Consider the following 19,899-nt stretch of genomic DNA (forward strand, 5'->3'; position numbering starts at 1 on the left):
AACATCCAGTGCCTGATCCAAAGACTGACTCTGAATTGTCTTGATTAAAAACCAAAGGGAAATGTTCCAGAAGGGAAAAAAACAAAAACAAGCAAACAAAAAGCCACCTGCAACTAATGCCACAAAATAATTTTTGTTCGGATCGTTGGCCTCTTAGTGGTATCACCTGCCTGCAACATTGGTCTGATACCGAGGAAGTTATTTGTGTCTGAAATAAGGCTCTGTGTCTCAGGCATTTTACCTATAAACTAATTAGTAATTAAAGAACTCAAGGGAATTTAATATGGTGATTAGAGCAGGTAAATACTAGTTGTTATCGTTGACCTTGAATTATATACATTACATCATCCTTAGCGGGTTTTCCTTTTGGCTTCTTCTTATCCAATTTAAAATGAAGAATTGTAAAAATCTGAAGAAGCCCAGAATATCTTAAACTGTTTTGTATTCCTTAGTTAAGTGTTGCAGGAAGAGTATCTGAGTTACTCTTTTGTGCAGTATTGCTATTTCTGAAACTACCTGCAGGGTCACGTAGCTCCCATCACTGGGGAAGAGAGCACCTAGTACGTCCTGGATCTTTTAGGCTCATCATCTCACTTTCTCCTTACAAAAATATCTGGAGTAAACAATTTTATTTCCATTTTACAGATGAAGAAGCTGAGGCTCAGAGAGATTAAGTAAATATTAGACCTTTCTAACCACCTAGGTGGTGATAAAATGTTAAAAATTGCCGAATTGAGTTTTGACCGGTTCATACAATAAAGCTCGGTCCTGTCAGTAGATTCTAGAACCTTTTATTAGGTTGTGCTTTCGGTAGGTCTTACATTTTTATTTAAGGAATAATAAATGCTGAGATGTATACCAGCCACACAGAAATTCAGGATTCTGTTCTCTTGTTATTTCTAGCATTTGTCTGATTCAGGTTGCCATGTTCTCAAGTTTCTTTAGGATTGAGCTCTAATGGTGAGGGGCGGGGAACCTCTTTAGCTTATAGCCAATCGAGTTCATGATCCCAGGAAATGAAGGTTTATTGTGTAAACGCTGACACCACAGTCCCTGTAGCCCCACAACAGGGAACCATCCTGGCTTATTGTTAGCCCGAGCAGTACTCAGAATCAAAGTTTCAAGTCTGTGATTTCAGCAGGTATTTATTCCAAAATGCGAGTTTGGTTTTTTTTTTTAATCCCCTCCCAAAGAAGTCTTGGCTACAACCAGAAAGACGGAAGGCATTTAAAAAAAAATACTGACAAATATAAGACAAGTATTTTAGAAGATGGAAGGCATGAAGATAGCCAGGTTGCCTTTTTTCCTTTTTGTTTTGTTTTTGGTTGGGAGTTTCATTGGTTCTGGTTCTGGTTTTTCATTTCCTTCTATTCGGCAATCTAACATTAATCTTGTATTTTCTGTTTCTCCCCCAAGCTGACATGGATAGCCTTGAAGGTAATGATACACCCAAGTCCTCTCACAAACCATTCCACCAGAGTCACACACTTCACACCCATCACCAGCTACAAGAAGGGGCCATTAAGATGGCACGGTCATTCCGTAGGCATACCCCCCTCGCCCGGCCACCTCACCACAGCACATCTATCCTCTGGGGACCACGTGGTGATGCCGTTGCAGTGGGTTTCAGCAGTAACAGTCATTGGACATTTTCTTGGCCAGTGTCCATCTAAACAATCCATCGAAAACAATTGCCATGAACCCTGTGAGCCACTGAAGATATTTCCCTTTTTCCCATCGTGCTTCACCGTGGCCCGGGAGGTTCTGACCATGCAGAGCACACAGGTCAAGGTGATGGAAACGCTGTAGGATGCAGCGCTCTTGTCTTAAAAGACTTTTGGCCAAATGAGAATGTCAGGCGGATCAGATAAGACTAAACAGGATTCTTGCAGAAGGGCCCTGTGTCTGTTTCCTTCCCTCACTCCACCTCGTACATGCAGAGAGATACTTAGGCGCAGGGATTTTCTGAGGAATACTTGTCCCTCTGATGGTAAGTCGCCTTCTTGTGAGCAAAGCGCTTCTCTGTGACTTCTCGTCCCCAGAGTTGTAGTCTATGTCGTTAGCAATCTGGACATAGTCTTTTTTAAAATCTGGAGAGCTCTGCATTTTTCCTGCCTGAACTCTGATAGGGAAGAGGACCCACCCTCCCCGCACCGTGCCTTCATGCCTCACTTTCCATCTCTGCGGCAAGCTGGCCGGAGGGTGCTGGGCCTGCCTCCCGAGCCATCCCCGGCTCCGGGGCCGCTTTCCAAGTTTCATGGCTTCACCCCCCTGTCGGTCTTACAAGCGTTAATCTTTTGCAGGTTAAAATGGCTTAAAGGTGTCAGCGTTTCATGATAAGCCTTGTATTTGGGACCTTGTAACTCAGAAATTTGTCGAGTGGAATGCTAGTTAGAAATCAGATGCTGACTGCTAAGTAGATTTGTGTTTGGCAGGAATTGGGAGGCATCCAATTAAAAATGGGAGGTTAATTTAAAATGTTTCCAAACTGGATAGGAAATATTCATCTTCAGCATTTCAGGTTTTACTTCCTAAATAATACTTTTTCGATTCCTAAATGTTTCAGTTTATTGCCATTAAAACGTTTTTCCAAAAAGGGCAAACAATTTTGATATTTGGGGGTAAAAAAACCCACATTTAAAGCAATGCATTGTCTGAAGGCAACCCTTAAAGTAACATTTTGCCTTTTGGAAAGGTAGGTGAAAAGATGCCTAGTTTGCCTCTTTAATGATGCGACCCCAGCGAATATGAAAAGAAAGGGAAAAGTTTTCCTTCTTGCCGTCCCCACCTGGTGGGCTCAGAGGGCACCCAGGCCTGCGTGGCCCCCCTTGTTACTGCTGTGCTTCTTCTTGTCCCCCCTGCAGTATGCACTTTATAAAAAGATGACACAGGCTGCCATCCTGATCCAGAGCAAATTCCGAAGTTACTACGAACAAAAAAAATTTCAGCAGAGCCGGCGTGCTGCTGTGCTGATCCAGAAGTTTTACCGGAGTTATAAAAACTGTGGCAGGAGACGGCAGGCTCGGCGGACGGCAGTCATCGTACAGCAGAAACTCAGGTGGGTCAAGATTCGTGGCGGCCAAGAGAACCCCGACTGAGTCGAAAGAACTGCCCCGTGTTGACACGCAGGCCTGTACAAGGAGTAAAGCGTCTTGCAGCTCTTTTCTTCCCAGACCAGTCTAGATGGCGCGTGTTCGTAGAGTTACACCTGTGCGCTCTGCCTGTTTTTGTCTATTTAGCTTCTCCTTTCTCTCTCTCCACCCCCCATCCAATCATTTTGATGCCGCCACCCAGTTTCAACTTGTATCAGAGTCTGGCCGGACCACAGTTCCTACTCAGAAAGGTGGCACTGTAATATAATGGTCTAAATTGTAGCGTTTCTGTACCTGAGACCTTGGGAGAGTAAGTAGCACTAAGCCACTCCATTTTGAAGAGTGTAATAAAAACTTCTAGCGCCGGAAAAATACACTGACGAAAGAAGTTTAGAAAATAATAGCCCAAAGAGAGCGGCAAACACAGGCGAATCAATTTCTACACCGAGAAAGTCTGTCTAATGCCTTTTTGAACAAACGAGCTTATAAAGACTTGGGGAAGAACAGTTACAGGACATCTTATCTTTAGTCTTTCTATTATCTCCCTCCGAGTAGGAGAAAGTGTCTGTAGTCCCCTCCTTCCTTCTCTCCCAGTGATGCCCAGACCCAGAACCATAAAATAGGCTTGTGCTGTTGGATTTGGTTAAGAGTTTGGTTAACCAAACTGTTTGGTTTGAGTTTTGGTTTGGTTAAGAGTTTTCTTAACTGAAAACTGTTTGGTTAAGAGTTTTCTCTCACCGCTGACCTGCTTTCAACTTTCGCACATGAAGCTTTACAGCACCCTTCTCGTGACGGTAATTCATACTCTGGCTTTTTCAGGAGCAGTTTGCTAACCAAAAAGCAGGACCAGGCTGCTCGAAAAATAATGAGGTTTCTACGCCGCTGTCGCCACAGGTACATTAACCCTCATCCTGACATTTTCCTCGTCGAGAATAATAAAACCACCCTCATCGCCTTAACCACTCATGAACTCCTTGGTGAAGCTAATCCCCCACAAATAATCAGGGTACACGTCCCAAGTGACACTAGGATGACAGAACTCTTTAACTAGGGACTGAGTTGCTGCTGTGAGAATACCGGTCGCTGTTCCAGACGATGCTGTGTAGAGACTGAACCACGGAGATCGTGCCAGTGTTTTTGTTTCAGTTTGGGTGCAAGGACAACTTAGTCGGACTGGCTTTTCATTCCAGATTTTTCTTTAGCCGTGTGTTCTTCACTCTAAACCCTTACTGTGCTAACGTGTGTCCAAACAGAAAAGACACAGAGTTTTCTATTCTGAAGGAAAGGATGGGACACCACTCATGCCATCCAAATTTTCTGATGTAGAATTTCCACTAAATAGTTGGTGCCCTCTACTGGCCGTGTCAGAGCTAACACCCTCCATCAAGTGATCAATTCCAGCTAGTCTGTGATGAGAAACAGGAGAGAGGTGGTCAGAATGAAACTGGGCAGGGCAGGAAACGCACCCGAGATGGAGGCGCATTTCCGACTAGAAGTGGGCTCCGGTGACCCCAGCATCTTCCTGCGGAGCTACGCCAGGGGGGTTTCTCTTTGTTTTCCTGAGTTTGGGATGCCTTGGTGAAGACGAGGTCCTTAACTCAGATTTTGGGGGCTGGTGAACCGTGTTTTTCTTTTCTTTACTTGGGTTAATATTCCGGCCTGACCTCTGTGACATTGGCCGTCTGAGCTGTGTTTAGATGGCTCTCCACGTAGTTTTGTCGCTTTTCTGTGCATCGGGAGCTATGCAGTTTACAGACCCAAACTTGAAAGCAAGCTCTTTAACGTCTGATTTCCTCTTTCCTGTTTAATTGTACCCAAAGCCCGAGTGTCCAGGTGCAGTTTGATTCCGCAGAGGTTTCACTTTAGTTTGTTTTCCCCTCAAACTGTCTACTTGCTAACTTTGACAGTATTTTAACTTTGAGACTTACTAGGGGTTAACTGGCTACTTGTGTGCACTTTTACTTAAATTAACAAAATAATTCGTTTACATGACCATGGAAGGGAACGTGGACAGAACCACACATGCACAGTGATAACAACTTTTAAAGGAACATTTTTTAGGTTATATACGGTGTTCTCTAGCTAGAATGCTGCCAGGGCAGCTCATGCACATTTACCGTATTCCTCCGCTGCGCATTTGCTGTCCACCACGCAGTGATGGGGTGTTCCCCTTGACGCTAAGCAATGAGGTGCCCATATCAATACTCTGAAATAGCAAGTCTTGTTAGGAAATGCATATCAGAATATTCGGCATGGCCAGGATGTAATGAAATGAATCCTCCAGGCCTTACCAAAGTCAGTCTCTTTTCCTTATTATTTACTCATACCTTTGATTTAGCCTTAGGGGACTTGCAGCCAAATAGAGGAGTTGATTTTCTTCCTTTGGTGAAAATATCAAGGCCTTACCTGGGCCCTTTTTCATATATTCTCACACGTGCTCACACTCTTCTCCCCTTTTCCTCTTCTTCCTGCAAAACAAAAAACCCAGGAGGATTCAATCCAGCACTGCTGAGTCAGTGGTTAACACTTTCCTAGCAGGTTTTATCTTCGAGGAAATCGCCTCAACATGGCTCTTCCTTAAGCCACGTCAAACAAATGTTCACAAGTTAAATTCTCCTTGGTTCTTCTGGTCTTATCCTCAAACTTTGAAAATATGTATACGTAATGCCACCTTGGTCATTGTGAGCAGAACTACATAAAGTCCCATGTTCATTTTCTTCTTCTTCTTTTTTTTTTTTTTTGGCCAAAGCCTACCGTGGTTACATTGGGTGAACTGAGTGAATTGAGAGGGTGAGATATTTAAGCAAAACATAAACGCCTGAAAGGCTGCTTCCCACAGAAGGCTGAACGAAGGAATCGTTTCACTCGTGTTTTTAGAGTTCTCCTTTTGTAAACGAGTAGAAAAGCATTTCTTGAGGATTTTGCCTTTCTTTGGTCCATATTTTAACCAGTAATAACCTCATGAAGCTAATAAGAAGGTTTTTTTATGAAGAGAGCATCAGATTATGGGTCTGAATTTCTGTTCCTTATTTGGGATTAAACAATGACCCCTACTGGCTCTTTTCTTTACTTGCCCTTTGATATTCCAGATGCTAGAAAAATGTGCAGGCAAATTGGAATAACCTTTGTCTACTGACTGTGTAAGGTCACTATTCACTTTCCATTCCCATATATTCAATGAAGGAACCTGAAGAAATCCTGAAAAATCTATCCTGGAAGTTTGAACTCATTTTCCCTAGAATGAGTGTCACCCTGTTGCCATTCTGGGTTATTGAATATTATTTTAAGAGAAACTGTCATCTGTATTGTCCCCTAGAAGCATTAAAATAGGAAACCTCATGTGACACCCTCTCAGAAAAGGTAGGTAGGAAATGGCTTCAGGAATCAATAAGAAGTGTCCCATTTCTTTAAGGATTTTGCTCAGTCATGGACCCCAACATTTTTAGACTGAAAAAGAAATTGGTGAATTTCCTACCTGCTCATTTCACATATGCCACCACCACTCTCCTTTTCTTTTTTTCCAAAAAAAAAAAAAAAAAAAAAACACTTTATAGTCTTTTTTGTTGAAATAAAGCTATTTATAAGATTTCTGTTGTGACCCTCACATGCTAATAGCTCTTTGGTGTTGTTTTACTGTCCAAAGCCCCCTGGTGGACCATAGGCTGTACAAAAGGGTGAGTTTAGCTGCCTGCTAGCCAGTTTCTCTTTATCTTCCATTTTCAATATTTTGCTTTTTGCTTGCTTGCATGGGGCTGCAGTCTAGGTATGCCCGTAAAGTTTCACATCCATTTCGAATGAAATAAGATAAAAACTAACCCTAATTACTAACACTGCTACTTTATACAACAGGAAAACAGTCACATACAACCGTAGACATACAAATGCATGAGCGAGTGAAAGGGAGGGCCTTCTGAAGCCACCGTAGGGCATGCGTAGCACGTGGTGGGAGAAGCCGTCAGTGTGAAATACACAGTGGCTGGTGGGACAGGTGTAAATCTAAACAAGCCTGCACTAGAACAAAGCCTTAAGCAAGTGGTTATTTGCGATGAAAATAATCTGCCACGTGAAATTCAGCTACTGCCGTGTCAAAATTTCTAAAGGAAAAAGGCTCACTAGGCAATACTGATGTTTTTCTTTTAACTCCTCTATTTCTTGCTTAGAGTTACATAGTTTCATCTTCTAACTCTCCCTTTCCCTGGTGCTGTGAGGTAAGTCAGTACCCAGAGCTGCCCTTTCTGAACCAACTCAGGACATTCATTATCCAATAGGGAGCAAACCTGTCTTCCAGCATTTAATGACAGCGCTGAAGAAAGACAGGGTGGTGTGAAGTGTCCGAAATCTGTATATTCTATTTTGCAGTCAAGAGTGGATGTTCCGAGAGAATTGGTGTTTTAAAGAAATGATAGTGAGTAGGTGTTCCACGGACACTGTGAGTGTTCGTGAGATCTTAGAATGTGATGCTGATTTGTAAGTATGCAGATGTGACTATAACACATCTTAAGTTATAATAAACGGTTTAGTGGCAGAAAACTGGTTTTTAAAAGCCAGGAATTGAATTCACCAAAATCAGACTTGAATTTAGATTAACTTGACAGCTTTTGTCTTAAGAGAAGATGCATTTAAACTCTAACGTGGCAAAAAAAAAAAAAAAATCTAACGTGGCAAAAAAATAAGGTAAAATATAACATGGCAGTTAGCTCTATCAACTCAGCTACATCCAACACCCTCCCTTCTTACCTTACACTAATACTGTATTTAGTCATTTGCAAGATTTCAGAGAAAAGATCGTGCTTCAGAAAAAATCTCAAACTTCTAATGTCTCTGGAGAGATCATTTCCCATATCACTACATTTATGTTGACGGTAATATTTATTCACTATGTTTTAAGGCACGTGTCCAAAAACATTTCCTTAAAAAGCCAGATAATAAATGTCTGTTGCAATATAATAGTTCCCCCTTATCCATGGGGGATACGTTCCAAGACCCCCAGTGGATACCTGAAACCGTGGATAGTACCGAACGCTATGTATATGTGTACGTACACACACTGTTTCTCCTGTACTAACAGGCAGGTAGCGTATACAGTGTGGATGCGCTGGACAAAGGGATGATTCACGTCCCAGGCAGGACGGAGTGGAGCAGTGTGAGATTTCATCATGCTACTCAGAACAGCACACAATTTAAAACTCATGAATTATGTATTTCTGGAATTTTTCATTTACTGTTTTCAGACCGCAGTTGACCATGGGTAGCTGAAACCTTGAAAGCAAAACCATGGATAAGGGGGAACCACTATACTTAGTTCTACCACTGAAACATGAAAACAGCCACAGACAATCCAAAAATGAATGGTTGTGACTGTGTTCTAATAAAACCGTATTTATACACAGACCTGCACTGGGCTGGATTTGGTCCATGGGCTGTAGTTTGCCAACCTGGGGTGATAGAAGAATTGAGTTTTTATAAGTTCTTCCTAAATCAAAACCTGATCCCTGTAAAAGGTCTGAAGCCTCACCTATTGAAAACCATGGATAGTCACCGAAGGAGAAATTTGTTAAAAAAATAATAATAATAAAGCAGCTACTTGTCTTTGTAAATTTAACTAGTCAGACCTCTCTAGAATTAGGCAGTTGCTTCCAATTAAAATATTTCAGGTCCCATGTAGTGGAGCTGGCTCAGTGATGTCTGTGTTTGAAATATAAGAGAAAAGGGGGACACAAATGTCCATTTTTCTAGTCCCTCTCTCTCTCTGCATACATAGATAATATCTCTTTCCATTAAAAAAAAAAAAAACCTCCAAGAGAACAGATGCATGCCCTAGTAATCAATTTAACTATAAGTTGTAGTGTCTTGCATGTTATATGCAATTTATATCGTCCGCTGCAAGGATCCAACATTTTAGTAAAAGTGGTTGCTTATGCACTTTTGAAGCCTGTTAGGTTCTGGTATGTTAATGATCATTTTTAAGAGTACATTTTCTAAAAGTGCTTTTCCATGCCAACCAGAGTCCCCACCTTAACTTCCTGAATGCTTGCTGCATTCTGCTGTGAGTTCCTAAAACTCCTCCTCATGCATGGAAAGTTGGAATTTCATAACATCCTCTGTGCCACTCAGTCTTAGGGGGTTTGAGAGAGAGGAACTCAGAAGCTTTCAGGTTTCTTCCAGTGTGGTCATTTTTCTCCAGCGAATGAACTGAGGAATAGCTTAGCTGTGTCTTCTCTAACTCCCAGTAGGATCTCTCGTCTTCTCTGTCCATCGGAGAAGTCACGATGGTCCTCCAAGAGTCCCCAAGTTGAAGTTACTCTTGGGAGGCAGGACATTCTCTGAGGAGGATTTATATTCCTGGAATTCGTGTCAAAGAAGCTAATATACTTACCAACGTATAAAGTGTACCATATTTAAGACATTTAAGGTTTACATATCTGAAGATAATATTTGAAAAATGAAGAATTAAATTTTATGGTACAGTATGTGTAAAACACGATTTGACCCCAACTTTTAAGTTAATGAAGCAGAAGGATGTCTAAAAAGGGAGGTGACATCAATTATCAGAATTAGGATCCAGCTGGCTAACTCCAGCAGCAGAGCAATCAGAAAATACCAATGTGTCTTCAAATTTTCAGCCTCGGGGAAAGCTAAGAAAAAGCACCAAATGGTCTTCACCGAAGCCAGCTCATTTTCACTCAGTCGTTCCTCCAGACTTAGCCCCTAATTTATCCAGTAACTTAAAATGAAGTCATCCAGTTCCTAATACCGTCAAAGGGATTTGTTTTGTCTTGGACACAATAACTTGTCGAGAGAAAACATTATACACAGAGAGATGTTTGAATCAACAGTTTTAATTATTTTTCTTAGTTCACTTAGGTGTTTTACTACTTCAGCAAATGACTGAAGGATTTCTAAGGTTGAAGGAATATTTAAGTGCACTGGCTGAGAATACTATATTCCAGTTGGAGTTTGAATATCTTGACAGGGTGTTATTCAGTGTTACAGCAGAAAACCAAGATGCCTCAGATGTAAAGGAAATAGTAAAGAGCTGAATTACATAACAGGTTTGTCCTCCAGGTATTGAGACTAAAAAGGACAATCAATGCCTTTGACAAATTTCTTCTTTCCCCAGTGAGATCAGATTTCTGTGAGAGGGCTTTATAACCTAAAACAGTCCCTGCAGGTATTGTAAACAGTAGGACTCCTGGTATTGAAATAACCGATTTCTTGTAAATTGCTGGCCTAGTTACCCATGTTCAATAAAGGTGGGTGAAGCCATCCAACTGGAATAAAAAGAGCCCTGATTGGAGAAAGAAGAGATAACACTTTCCAGTCACCAATTTTTAAACAAGAGGTTTTCTCTCTATTTGACAACTGGGTTTCCAAACACTTAACCGGGCCAGATGCTGCTAGTTATCTTGGTAAGTAGCGTTGACAGCACTGATTCTTGAGAGCAGCCCTGCAAAATATCTTCAGTGGGTCACTAGCAAGTTCTGCGGGTCACACTTAGACTTTTTGTGTTGTTCTCTACATGTTGGTCCAAGGGGCAGTTCTTTAACAATGCCTGCAAGTGAACTGTTTGAGAAAAGTAACAGTGCTCTGTCAACAGCCTGGATGTCACACTTCCCTAGTTAAATTTGACGTGAGGTGTGGTTTCCAAGTGGCCCAGTCTGCTCGGTAAGGAGTAAGCAATGAAGGTGGGATGCGTCATCTAATTTAAATCTCCAAAGTAATTCTGTCTTACTTGCCTCTTTTAGGTAATGAATCTTTGGGGAACACAGTGGCGTGTGTTACATTGCAGACAACACGCTCTGTGTCATTCTTATTGGGCCTCTCTGTCTTTTTTGTTTTGCAATCCAAATGAGATTTCTGGAAAATGGCAAGACCTCTCTTTTCCTAAACCCCCCCCACGAGCTATTGCAGCTCTCAGAGCAACAGGTAACTAAGCAGAAAGCCGCATCTGGCTGCCCTGTATATTTCTGACGTCCAGCATTGCGAGAATATACCTGCCAAAATCCACTGACTCATGACACATTTCTCTGGCTGAGCATTACTGAGTAGATGTTAACGAAGCCGCTTTGCCTAATGCTTTACCCATGGAGCCATTGTTCGCTACGAGTCTCTGAAGCAGGCCTACTTCATTTATCCATAAACGATCATGGGACGTCTGATGGAAAGAAACCCCGTGGGCTTCTGCTGGCTTTCAGTGCTCTTGCTTACCACATCACTTCAGTACATTACAATGCAATGTGGTTTGGGTTTGGGTTTGGGTTTGGGTTGAGACTGCAACAGTATCCCAAAGATTATTTTCAGCCTGTAGAATGCTTGGGGGAAATCCTGGGATTGTCTTTAATTTTAATAGTTGGATGGTCACAGGTCAAAGTCTTGCTATTCTAATTACCGTAATTCAAGCCAGTAACACGAGTACCATTTTCCAAGTTACTGATGCGCAGTTCAGAAATGTGGTCCTGGCAGCTCTCCTTATAGTAGCAATTGCCTTGTGCCTACAGAAGCTACAGTTTCTATCTTGTATTAATTGTCTTCCCAGTCTCAAGGAAGACTGCTCTGCCTGTCTTCCATGTGAAGAAATGCAGAAGTAAGTGTAATTATCATGGGATTTGTTTTTAGATAACCTGGACATTATTAGACTCAGTTCTTTCCTAGCCCTGAATGAGGCTAACACTTACAATTCTTTAAGAGAATCCAAAACTCAGTAATCCTTAGCTGAGTTTGCGTAACGTAACAGAAGTTTACTGGACCTCTGTATTCTCAGTTCTATAGATATGGTGACTACAGGTACAGAATTTTCAAGTATCATTCCAATTTCAAAAATTCTGCTCTACCAAGTTTTCACACTGAAAACATACTTACAGTATAGGTAATATCAGTGAAACTAGCTCAATCGATTTTTGGTTTTGGTCTATAAAATTGATTTTTTTTTCCCCTCCACTGAACTTTTCAGTTGTTCTTTTATGTCACGTGAATACAACATTTGTAAGACACAGTAGTAGTAACAGATGGATAGAAAAACATCTTAGAAACTTTTTTAAAGGATGACAAGCAGGGCTTCCCTGGTGGTGCAGTGGTTGAGAATCTGCCTGCTAATGCAGGGGACACGGGTTCGAGCCCTGGTCTGGGAGGATCCCACGTGCCGCGGAGCAACTAGGCCCGTGAGCCACAATTGCTGAGCCTGCAAAATAAATAAATAAATAAATAAATAAAATTCTACTCATCCTTTAAGGCCAATGCCATTATCAACATTTCCACAAAGTCCTTCCTCTGTTCTGAACTTGATTTGACTGAAAAAAAAAAAAAGAATGACAAGCAGAAATAATTATTATGAAGGAAACACATACTCACTGTAGTACATTTTGGAAATACAAATAAGCAAGGAAAATCACCCAGAGATAATAACTGTTAAACTTTTTGTATCTTTCTCATGGTAGAGGCATTTTCAGCTAACCTATGCCTTTTCATCATTATTCATGTCTTGAATGACTGAGACAAGGCGGCCACAAATTTCTTTGACTATTTGAAACACTCTGATTTGAAACATCTATCTCTTAGAACTTACTAACAAAAATTCTAGTATCAGATGTTGTTCTCATTCACTTCAGTGAATATAATTAATTGTTTTCTGTTTCTTTGGAGGCAGAATAACAGTCAAACATATTTTATCCAATTGACATTTGATTTACAGCAAAACAAAACAAAAAATTAGGCACCGCTGTCTTATCCTAATAATCTACCCTCAAGTAACATAAACCTCCATTTGTGATTTCAGTAGTGCAGACTGTAAAAGTCTCTCAAGTTCATCTAAACTTGCAGAGCTAAGTGAACACCAACATGGTCTGCAAATTGGAGAATGAGGCTAAAAGTCTTCGGTTGCCTTGATTCTTAGACCCATTCGTTTCATGTTTCAGATCTACTTCAGTCATAAAATTCATAAGTACGTTTTATGTGGAGGTGTTTTTTTTCCTCCAAAACATTGTAATAGAATCAACATAGGGTCTTTTAAAGGATGACGTCTTAGAATTTAGAAAATGTAACTGTCATCATCAGTTTCAACAATGTACTCATCTCATGCCATGGAAATTTTCCAAATGCATGTTTTTTTTGTACAGACTTTTAGGAAAACCAATAAAGTAAGAATTGGGTTTAAAAATGTTTTTTCTTGTTGTTGCCCTGAGATATTGTTTGAGGCAGCAGAGTGGAGGAGTGAAGTCAGACAAACCTGGCTTCAAATCCCCTCTCTGCCATTTATTAACTATATAATTTGGGGTAGGTTGCTCAATTCCTGTAAATCTCAGGTTCTACATTTATGAACTGGAGACGATTCTGATATTGTGAGGACTACATAAGGCAACACATAATAAGGAACCCATGTAGCTCTTGCAACATCAGTGTTCTTTTTTTTCCTAATTTCTCCTTTAACAACTTCCCATAAAAAAAAAAATTCCTGTGCCATTTAATTCATTTTAATATTAGGTACTTATAATGCTAGTAGACTGTGAAAACTGCACAATGAAACCAAAAACTAAATTCTCCAGTGGAGTTCAGGAGTTAGGAAAGCCTAGAAAATTGGAATGTCTGAAAATTGGAATGTCTCATTTTTCCTGAGTAGACAATCGTGGTCATTCTGTGTGTGGACGTGCATCTCTCCTTAACTTAATGCTATGTGAGGCTAGCACTAGCTTTATAGCAGAGTATTTACGTGGTAACTTTAAAACCTTGTGAAAACTTTGTTGACATTTGAATTAGCTCAGAAAGAAACTGCCAAAAAAACTGCAGAAACAAATGTGACCATTTTAACTAAAAAAAAAAAAAAAAAAAGTTTATGTTATACCCACAGTGACCAGCTGATTACAGATTCTTTGGTATGAAACTATATAAAACATTTCTGGTTCATAATTCACACTCCTTTTTATTTCATCCCAGCGATGAACTTAAGATTTTTAAAGCCTTCCTGTTCACGCTAGCAAAATTGTGAATGGAGATCTTTGTATTTATGCTCTCAGGATTTGAGTTCGGAATTCTGCAAATTCTAGAAATCTCATCAGCGATGGAGTCTCTGTTGCACATTTGTGAATGAGTCCTGTACTCGTGCAGAAATAAAATGTCGTATTTGAAGTAGCATGCACATTTTGCCGTAATGCAGCAAGGAGGTCTGCACAAGTACAGATACATTGCATGCCCAGAAGTAAGGGTGGCATCAGTGCACGCCTTGCATTTTTCCAGCCAAAGGGCTGTTAGTATAGATATTGCATGTTTAAAAATTGAACACAGAATATAGCATGTTTCAATTTTTAAAAAGCCATTTATCAAGTATGCATGTCCAAAATTAGGGACCTATAATGATGCACATTTCTGTACTGCAATATGATCCAAATCACCTGAAAATTTAATAATCCATAGTATACTTAATTATAAAGTTTAAATAATACCTGGATCCAGTTAGGAATATAACAATGTATTCTAAATGTACCTATTAAGAAAGAAGGCATTAATAGTTTCGAAGATACACTGTTTGATCAAGCTGAGCTTGGTGTATTTAGTAAATAATCAGACAAATAAGTACGTTTTCAAACATTATAATTCTTTTTAGTATTGATAAAGTGATAAAGCTTTTTTTCTGAAAGAGAGCATCTTCTCTTTGAAGAGACTGTATCAACTTGGCAGAATTCTCAGAAACGATTCTGCTTGGAGGTGGTAAATATAATTTTCTTAAATTGCTATTATAGTACATATGCCATTCCATTGAATGCCAACCTAGGTAATAGAGCAGTAACTTATTACTGGTTTTTCAAAATGTTTTCTTTCCACATGAGTGTTCTCTAGAAAGGAAACTAGCATTCACTTTAAAATAAAATTTAAATTTACTGGTATAACTTAAGATAACAAAGAGGCCCTACTCTTAGAGAACCAGAAAACTGTATTTGGGAGTTACTGACCTCAGTATAGGCCCATATTAGGAAAACAAATCAGGTTCTTTTCTTGTCTTGCTGTTGAGGTAGAGTATATGTGTCCTGAGAAAGTGCTACTTCTATCTGGCTAAAATCATCCTCTCACACCCATTTTTAGCAAACGTTATTATATGGTATGCAGTGCTACAAACAATCTGTGACTTACAGGGCATACACTGACTTCAGAAGTGAGACCCTAAAGTCACATTTGCATTTGATCATTCTCATAGTCAGGCAAGCTCTTAGTTATTTGTCCATAAAGAGAAATAAATACATTCTTACAGCTTGGAATCTCTTCCCGGGTACCCCATCTGCATCAAGTGGCCATATTGAAAAGCCAAGGCAAATTTTTCTATTAAAACATATCGACTGAAACTGGTCATTAACAAATACTTTGCCAATGTGAACTTTCCATGACTCTATTTATAGCAATTGAAATTTGTTTACTACAAGATGTTTGATAAACAGAACAAAGTCCCTTACTGGTATTGCACCCTGTTGCTGTCCATCTGGGGGAGCTGGGGGGAGTGACCTGAACATCTTTTAAGGCTACAATGTGGAATGGGAGGAAAGTAAGCAATTCTGAAAGTCATAAAGACCGCACGTCACATGAGCGAAATCAGAGTTATGCAGATGAGTGATCAGGTTCAAGACAGCTCACGATCTTGGGTCTGTGAGCAAAACAACAACTTACTCCCTAGGTATAGCCAAAGCTAAATAAATGTGTGTGCAGTTTCCCTAACTTGCATCCTGTGGAATTACAGGGCATTAACAGGCGTCCACCAGGCTAAAAAGAAAGTTATTTGAGCGATGAACTTTTTTCTACAGTGTGCATGTTATTGTTACACTTCATTTAATGCAGTCAACTTCGGTTTTGCTTTGTGTTTAGAGGTCTTGATATAGAGCAAAGTTTCAGGAAGGGTCCCAGTCTTCCTCTTGGAATATTTTCCCCAGCAATTTCACAGGAGTTTCCTTTGCCATCAGTCCTCAGAAGGGTTTTTGTCTTGGCTTTTCACTTCCGGGGGAATGGCCCTGCCCTTTCCTTTATGTGGTGACAGTTTCACTCTGTAGTTATCACCTGGTCTTTTGTTTTGTTTCTCTTCCAGAGTGAAAGAATTGAAAAAGGCCAAGGAACTTGAAGACATACGGCAGCATCCCTTAGCAATGTGACACTGCTTTTCAGACTGTTTTCATTTCTGTTTTTAGCAGAGACATGCGACAACACACACACACACACACACACACACACACACGCATGCACGCACATGCACACACACACACACACACAACATAATCCCTCTGCAGTTTTGGGGAGATGAGCTGCAGGATTTTAACAGGAATGTTTTGGTCATTGCATTTGCACTTTCATGGACAACTTTTAATTTGATCAGCAAGACATCTTGGAATTCAATCTTCTGTTGGATCATGGGCAAACAAGACACCACGAGGAATCGAAAGAGGCTTTCCTCCTCTTAGGAAGAAGCCGTCTTCCTTCTCACATAGGGCTGTATTCAAACATCGTGTGGAACTGTACAAATATTTATACCAAAAATATAGATAAGAAAAGGTGGGGATGCACTAGCAACAAAGAGAATGCTGTTCCTGCACCTGTCAGTTATTTCCAAGAAGCTGAATCTTTGGGATTGATTCTCAGTGGAGGGCTTAGATCATACAAATCTTTATTGGGTCCGTGTGTTCTCATTTCCTTCACTGTGTTTAGTTGATTTTAATTTGTCTGTTTGTGTTTCAATCTTTACAGCACACTTAATGCAACTTTTAAAATCTGCAGGTTATTAATGTCTTGCGGAAATTTGCAGAGGGGCGGGTGCGTGGTAAACGGGTAATGCGTGGGCAATGATGAGGAACAGCGTACAGAGTTTAAATTTATTTTCTGTCCCCACCACCTCCCAAGAACCTGCGAGGGTAGTCGTCATCTTGTCCCTTTTCTCATGTTCAGCACTTTAATTTTTTTGCCTTACTTTCATGTGCAATGAGAATTACTTAGAGAATTGGTAAAGCATGTAGCTTTTTTTAGTAGCCTTGGAAACTGTAGTCATTCTAAGGAATCATAAACCTTGCCTGGACATTTGCCACCTAAAAGATCAGTGTGGTGCTGCGTTCTGGCCAGTAAATTCCATATTTTTGGCTATATCTCATCCAACCTGAGCAGTTTCTGTGTATATATAGAAGGTAGAAATGGAAAGTGAGAAAATATTTGAAAGGGATTATATTAATTGCTAAATATTTTATTCACAAAGGTCAATAACATGGCAAGATAAAATTATTTGTATAGTTTTGTCTGAATGAGCGAGAAAAAATGTGGATGTATTGTTTGTATATATTGTATATATTAAAACAAAGAGATATGTGCATGAAATCAAGAAAAAAGAAATGAACAAAAGCAAAGCATTAGTGGCTATGGTCTGTAAAATGAAACAAAAAAAAACTTTATTTCACTATAAGAGTACTTTATTTTAAATGTTCTTTAGAAGAACATTTTGCTAAAGCATGACTAAACTGCAAAAAAAAAAAAAAAGAGCTACTGTATTAAGACTTAGGAAAAAAGGCAGAGTAACATTACTTTTAAAAAAAAGGGTATGTTTACATTTAATTTTGGCTACCAGGAGTTTATTTTATTTTATTTAAAAATTTTTTTTGCCAATGGTGCCAAGTAATGTGAATGCTGATATTGCTTAAAAAAATTAAGTTACTTTTGCTAAACAGATAATCATGAGATGAATCAGTATATCGCTTAACACCATCCACTCACTCCAACAAAGAACACTTAGAACGGTCAAAACCTGACAAAAGAAATAGGATGAAAAGTAGAAAAATGACTCACGTTTTCATATCTCCTGCTGGAAATCAGAAAATGTAATAAATATTGCACAAAAAATAACTACAAATTAAAAGAATGCAAACTGGTCTCGTAGGGAGGTCATGGTATATGATTACTATTTCCACATAAGGAGCCAAAGAAATCTGATGCTTTTCACAACTCAACTACTAATGTTAAATCGAGAGAATACAGTTCGCATTTGCTGATGCCAGTTTAAAATTCCCAGGTTAAGTTTCAGGATCAGTTGGTGTAAAGCTGAGAGACTAGTTTTTTTCCCCTTGGTTCTGGCTGCCAACTGTAAGTGAAAACTCAAGGCTTGTTGTGAAGCCTAAAAATATTCACAAATCAGCTTTTAAACTGGTGTCTTAGAAGGAAGGTAGATACAAAAAGATTGTGGTAACAACTGGGGTCAGTGCTCTTGGTGCCTTTTCTATAATTGTACTTGTTTTTTAATTACTTCCTTTCACTGCCAACCTCGAATTACTTGTACAGTATACGTCTTACTGCTTGTGATCAGCTTTGACGACAGTGACAGCCCCACAACTAGCAGCCACCTGTACATTTGTAAACTGACCTGACTCAGTTTTGTTTTTAAATGTGTGGGTTATGTTGCAGCTGTTGCAGTCCCCCAAATACCTATTATTTTACACAATTTGACCTATAGGAGGACACTGAGTAATTTACAGACACACAGTTGCATTCATCAACGGGAAGAGAATGTGAAAGCCAGCTCTTTCAGAATATCCTTTATTAATACTGAATTTGGGTATGTTTATTCCATCTTGGTACAAATAACCGATCTTTTGACAAGAGTAATGACCTCAGTGGATTTGCTTTAACGCTCATTTTTTTTTTTTTTTTTTTTTTTTTATGTTTCACATGCTACATTATTAGCTGAGTAAGTTAGAAAATCTGAAAGATAAAGATTGACATAGAATTAGGAGCGTTCTTATGGAGGGCATAGAAGTAGGTTCGAAACCTACCCATGTAACCTACCAGTACAACTGTGAATCCCAGGTGAGGTACAAATGCACTTCCACTGAAACGAAGCATTTCTGACCGCTTTTTCTTGGTTGTGAATCTTAATTTTTGAATATAAGACGATAGGTAAGCGCAGCTTTCTTGGATAATCTGAATTCCCAAGTGCCAGGAGTAGGATTTCATTATAAAATTAATAGCTAATCTTATTCTGTCTCCTGAAGAGTTAATTGCTATTCTTGTTACCCATTTGAAATCAGCTGTACTGTGTGAACGAAATCGAGACAATAACTAGAACCCCTCTCTGGCTGCACGGTCGCTTATGGCAGTTCCACACAGTAGTTGGCGCCCAATGGGGGGTCCCTGAGACTTGCATGTAAAACTAGTCTAGATGTCTTCTTTTTTGTAAGTTTTATTTTTGTAACTGTGCATGTAAAGCATCATTGAATCAATGGATCTGTTGAAGAACTCAGCTGCTGGAAACCATGCAAAATGTTTTGAATTGCCCTTAAAATATGGAAAATGTTTTCTGAATGCTTTATATTCTTTCTGCTGTAAATTAAAAATGAAGAAAATTTCCCCATACTATGTGTGTTTTGCTTTCAACTCCACTGATATTGAAATCCAAGGTGATCAGCACGTTTCACACCATATGAAATCATTTCAAATATTTCCTTCTATCCCGATACAGTGTCTTGACCGTGAATGTTACACAGTTTCAGATCTGTACAGGAAAGACAAAATTTCTCAGTGGAGCCACTGTTCCTAAAACACTTGCTTGTCAACTTTCTTCTCAGACATCGCTCAACCTATCAGTCATTTGACTAAGTGCAGTTATCGGAGAGATAAAGACACCGATCTAAATTCACCTTTTCAGTTAAAACCCTTTGCAGTTTTTTAAAAGGCACTTTTCAGCTGACTACTAATACCAGCCTTCCTTTCCAAGAGCTCTGTCATCAGTCTCATTCCCTTTCAATGCAGAGCCTCATCTTGTCTCCCTGGTGGTCCCTCTTCCATCTAATCCATCCCACTGCTGCTG

At 39.7% G+C, this 19,899-nt stretch overlaps 1 protein-coding gene across 9 annotated transcripts in view; it reads left to right on the forward strand.

Moving 5' to 3' along the window:
* Positions 1-19,445, forward strand: part of LOC132356876 (calmodulin-binding transcription activator 1) — a 90,790-nt gene extending 71,345 nt beyond the window's left edge. For 6 of the 9 annotated variants that reach the window (XM_059910161.1, XM_059910325.1, XM_059910429.1 and 3 more), the window contains 4 exons: positions 2,865-3,058; positions 3,912-3,986; positions 6,736-6,766; positions 16,150-19,445. In XM_059910161.1, the coding sequence (XP_059766144.1) occupies positions 2,865-3,058; positions 3,912-3,986; positions 6,736-6,766; positions 16,150-16,182 (333 nt within the window). In that variant the 3' untranslated portion in view covers positions 16,183-19,445. The remainder of the gene's footprint in view (positions 1-2,864; positions 3,059-3,911; positions 3,987-6,735; positions 6,767-16,149) is intronic. The other 3 variants (XM_059910081.1, XM_059910243.1, XM_059910381.1) reach the window with 1 other exon arrangement.
* Positions 19,446-19,899: the final 454 nt, after the last annotated feature.

Source organism: Balaenoptera ricei, chromosome 1 (assembly GCF_028023285.1).
Source record: "Balaenoptera ricei isolate mBalRic1 chromosome 1, mBalRic1.hap2, whole genome shotgun sequence".
Lineage (NCBI taxonomy): Eukaryota > Metazoa > Chordata > Mammalia > Artiodactyla > Balaenopteridae > Balaenoptera > Balaenoptera ricei.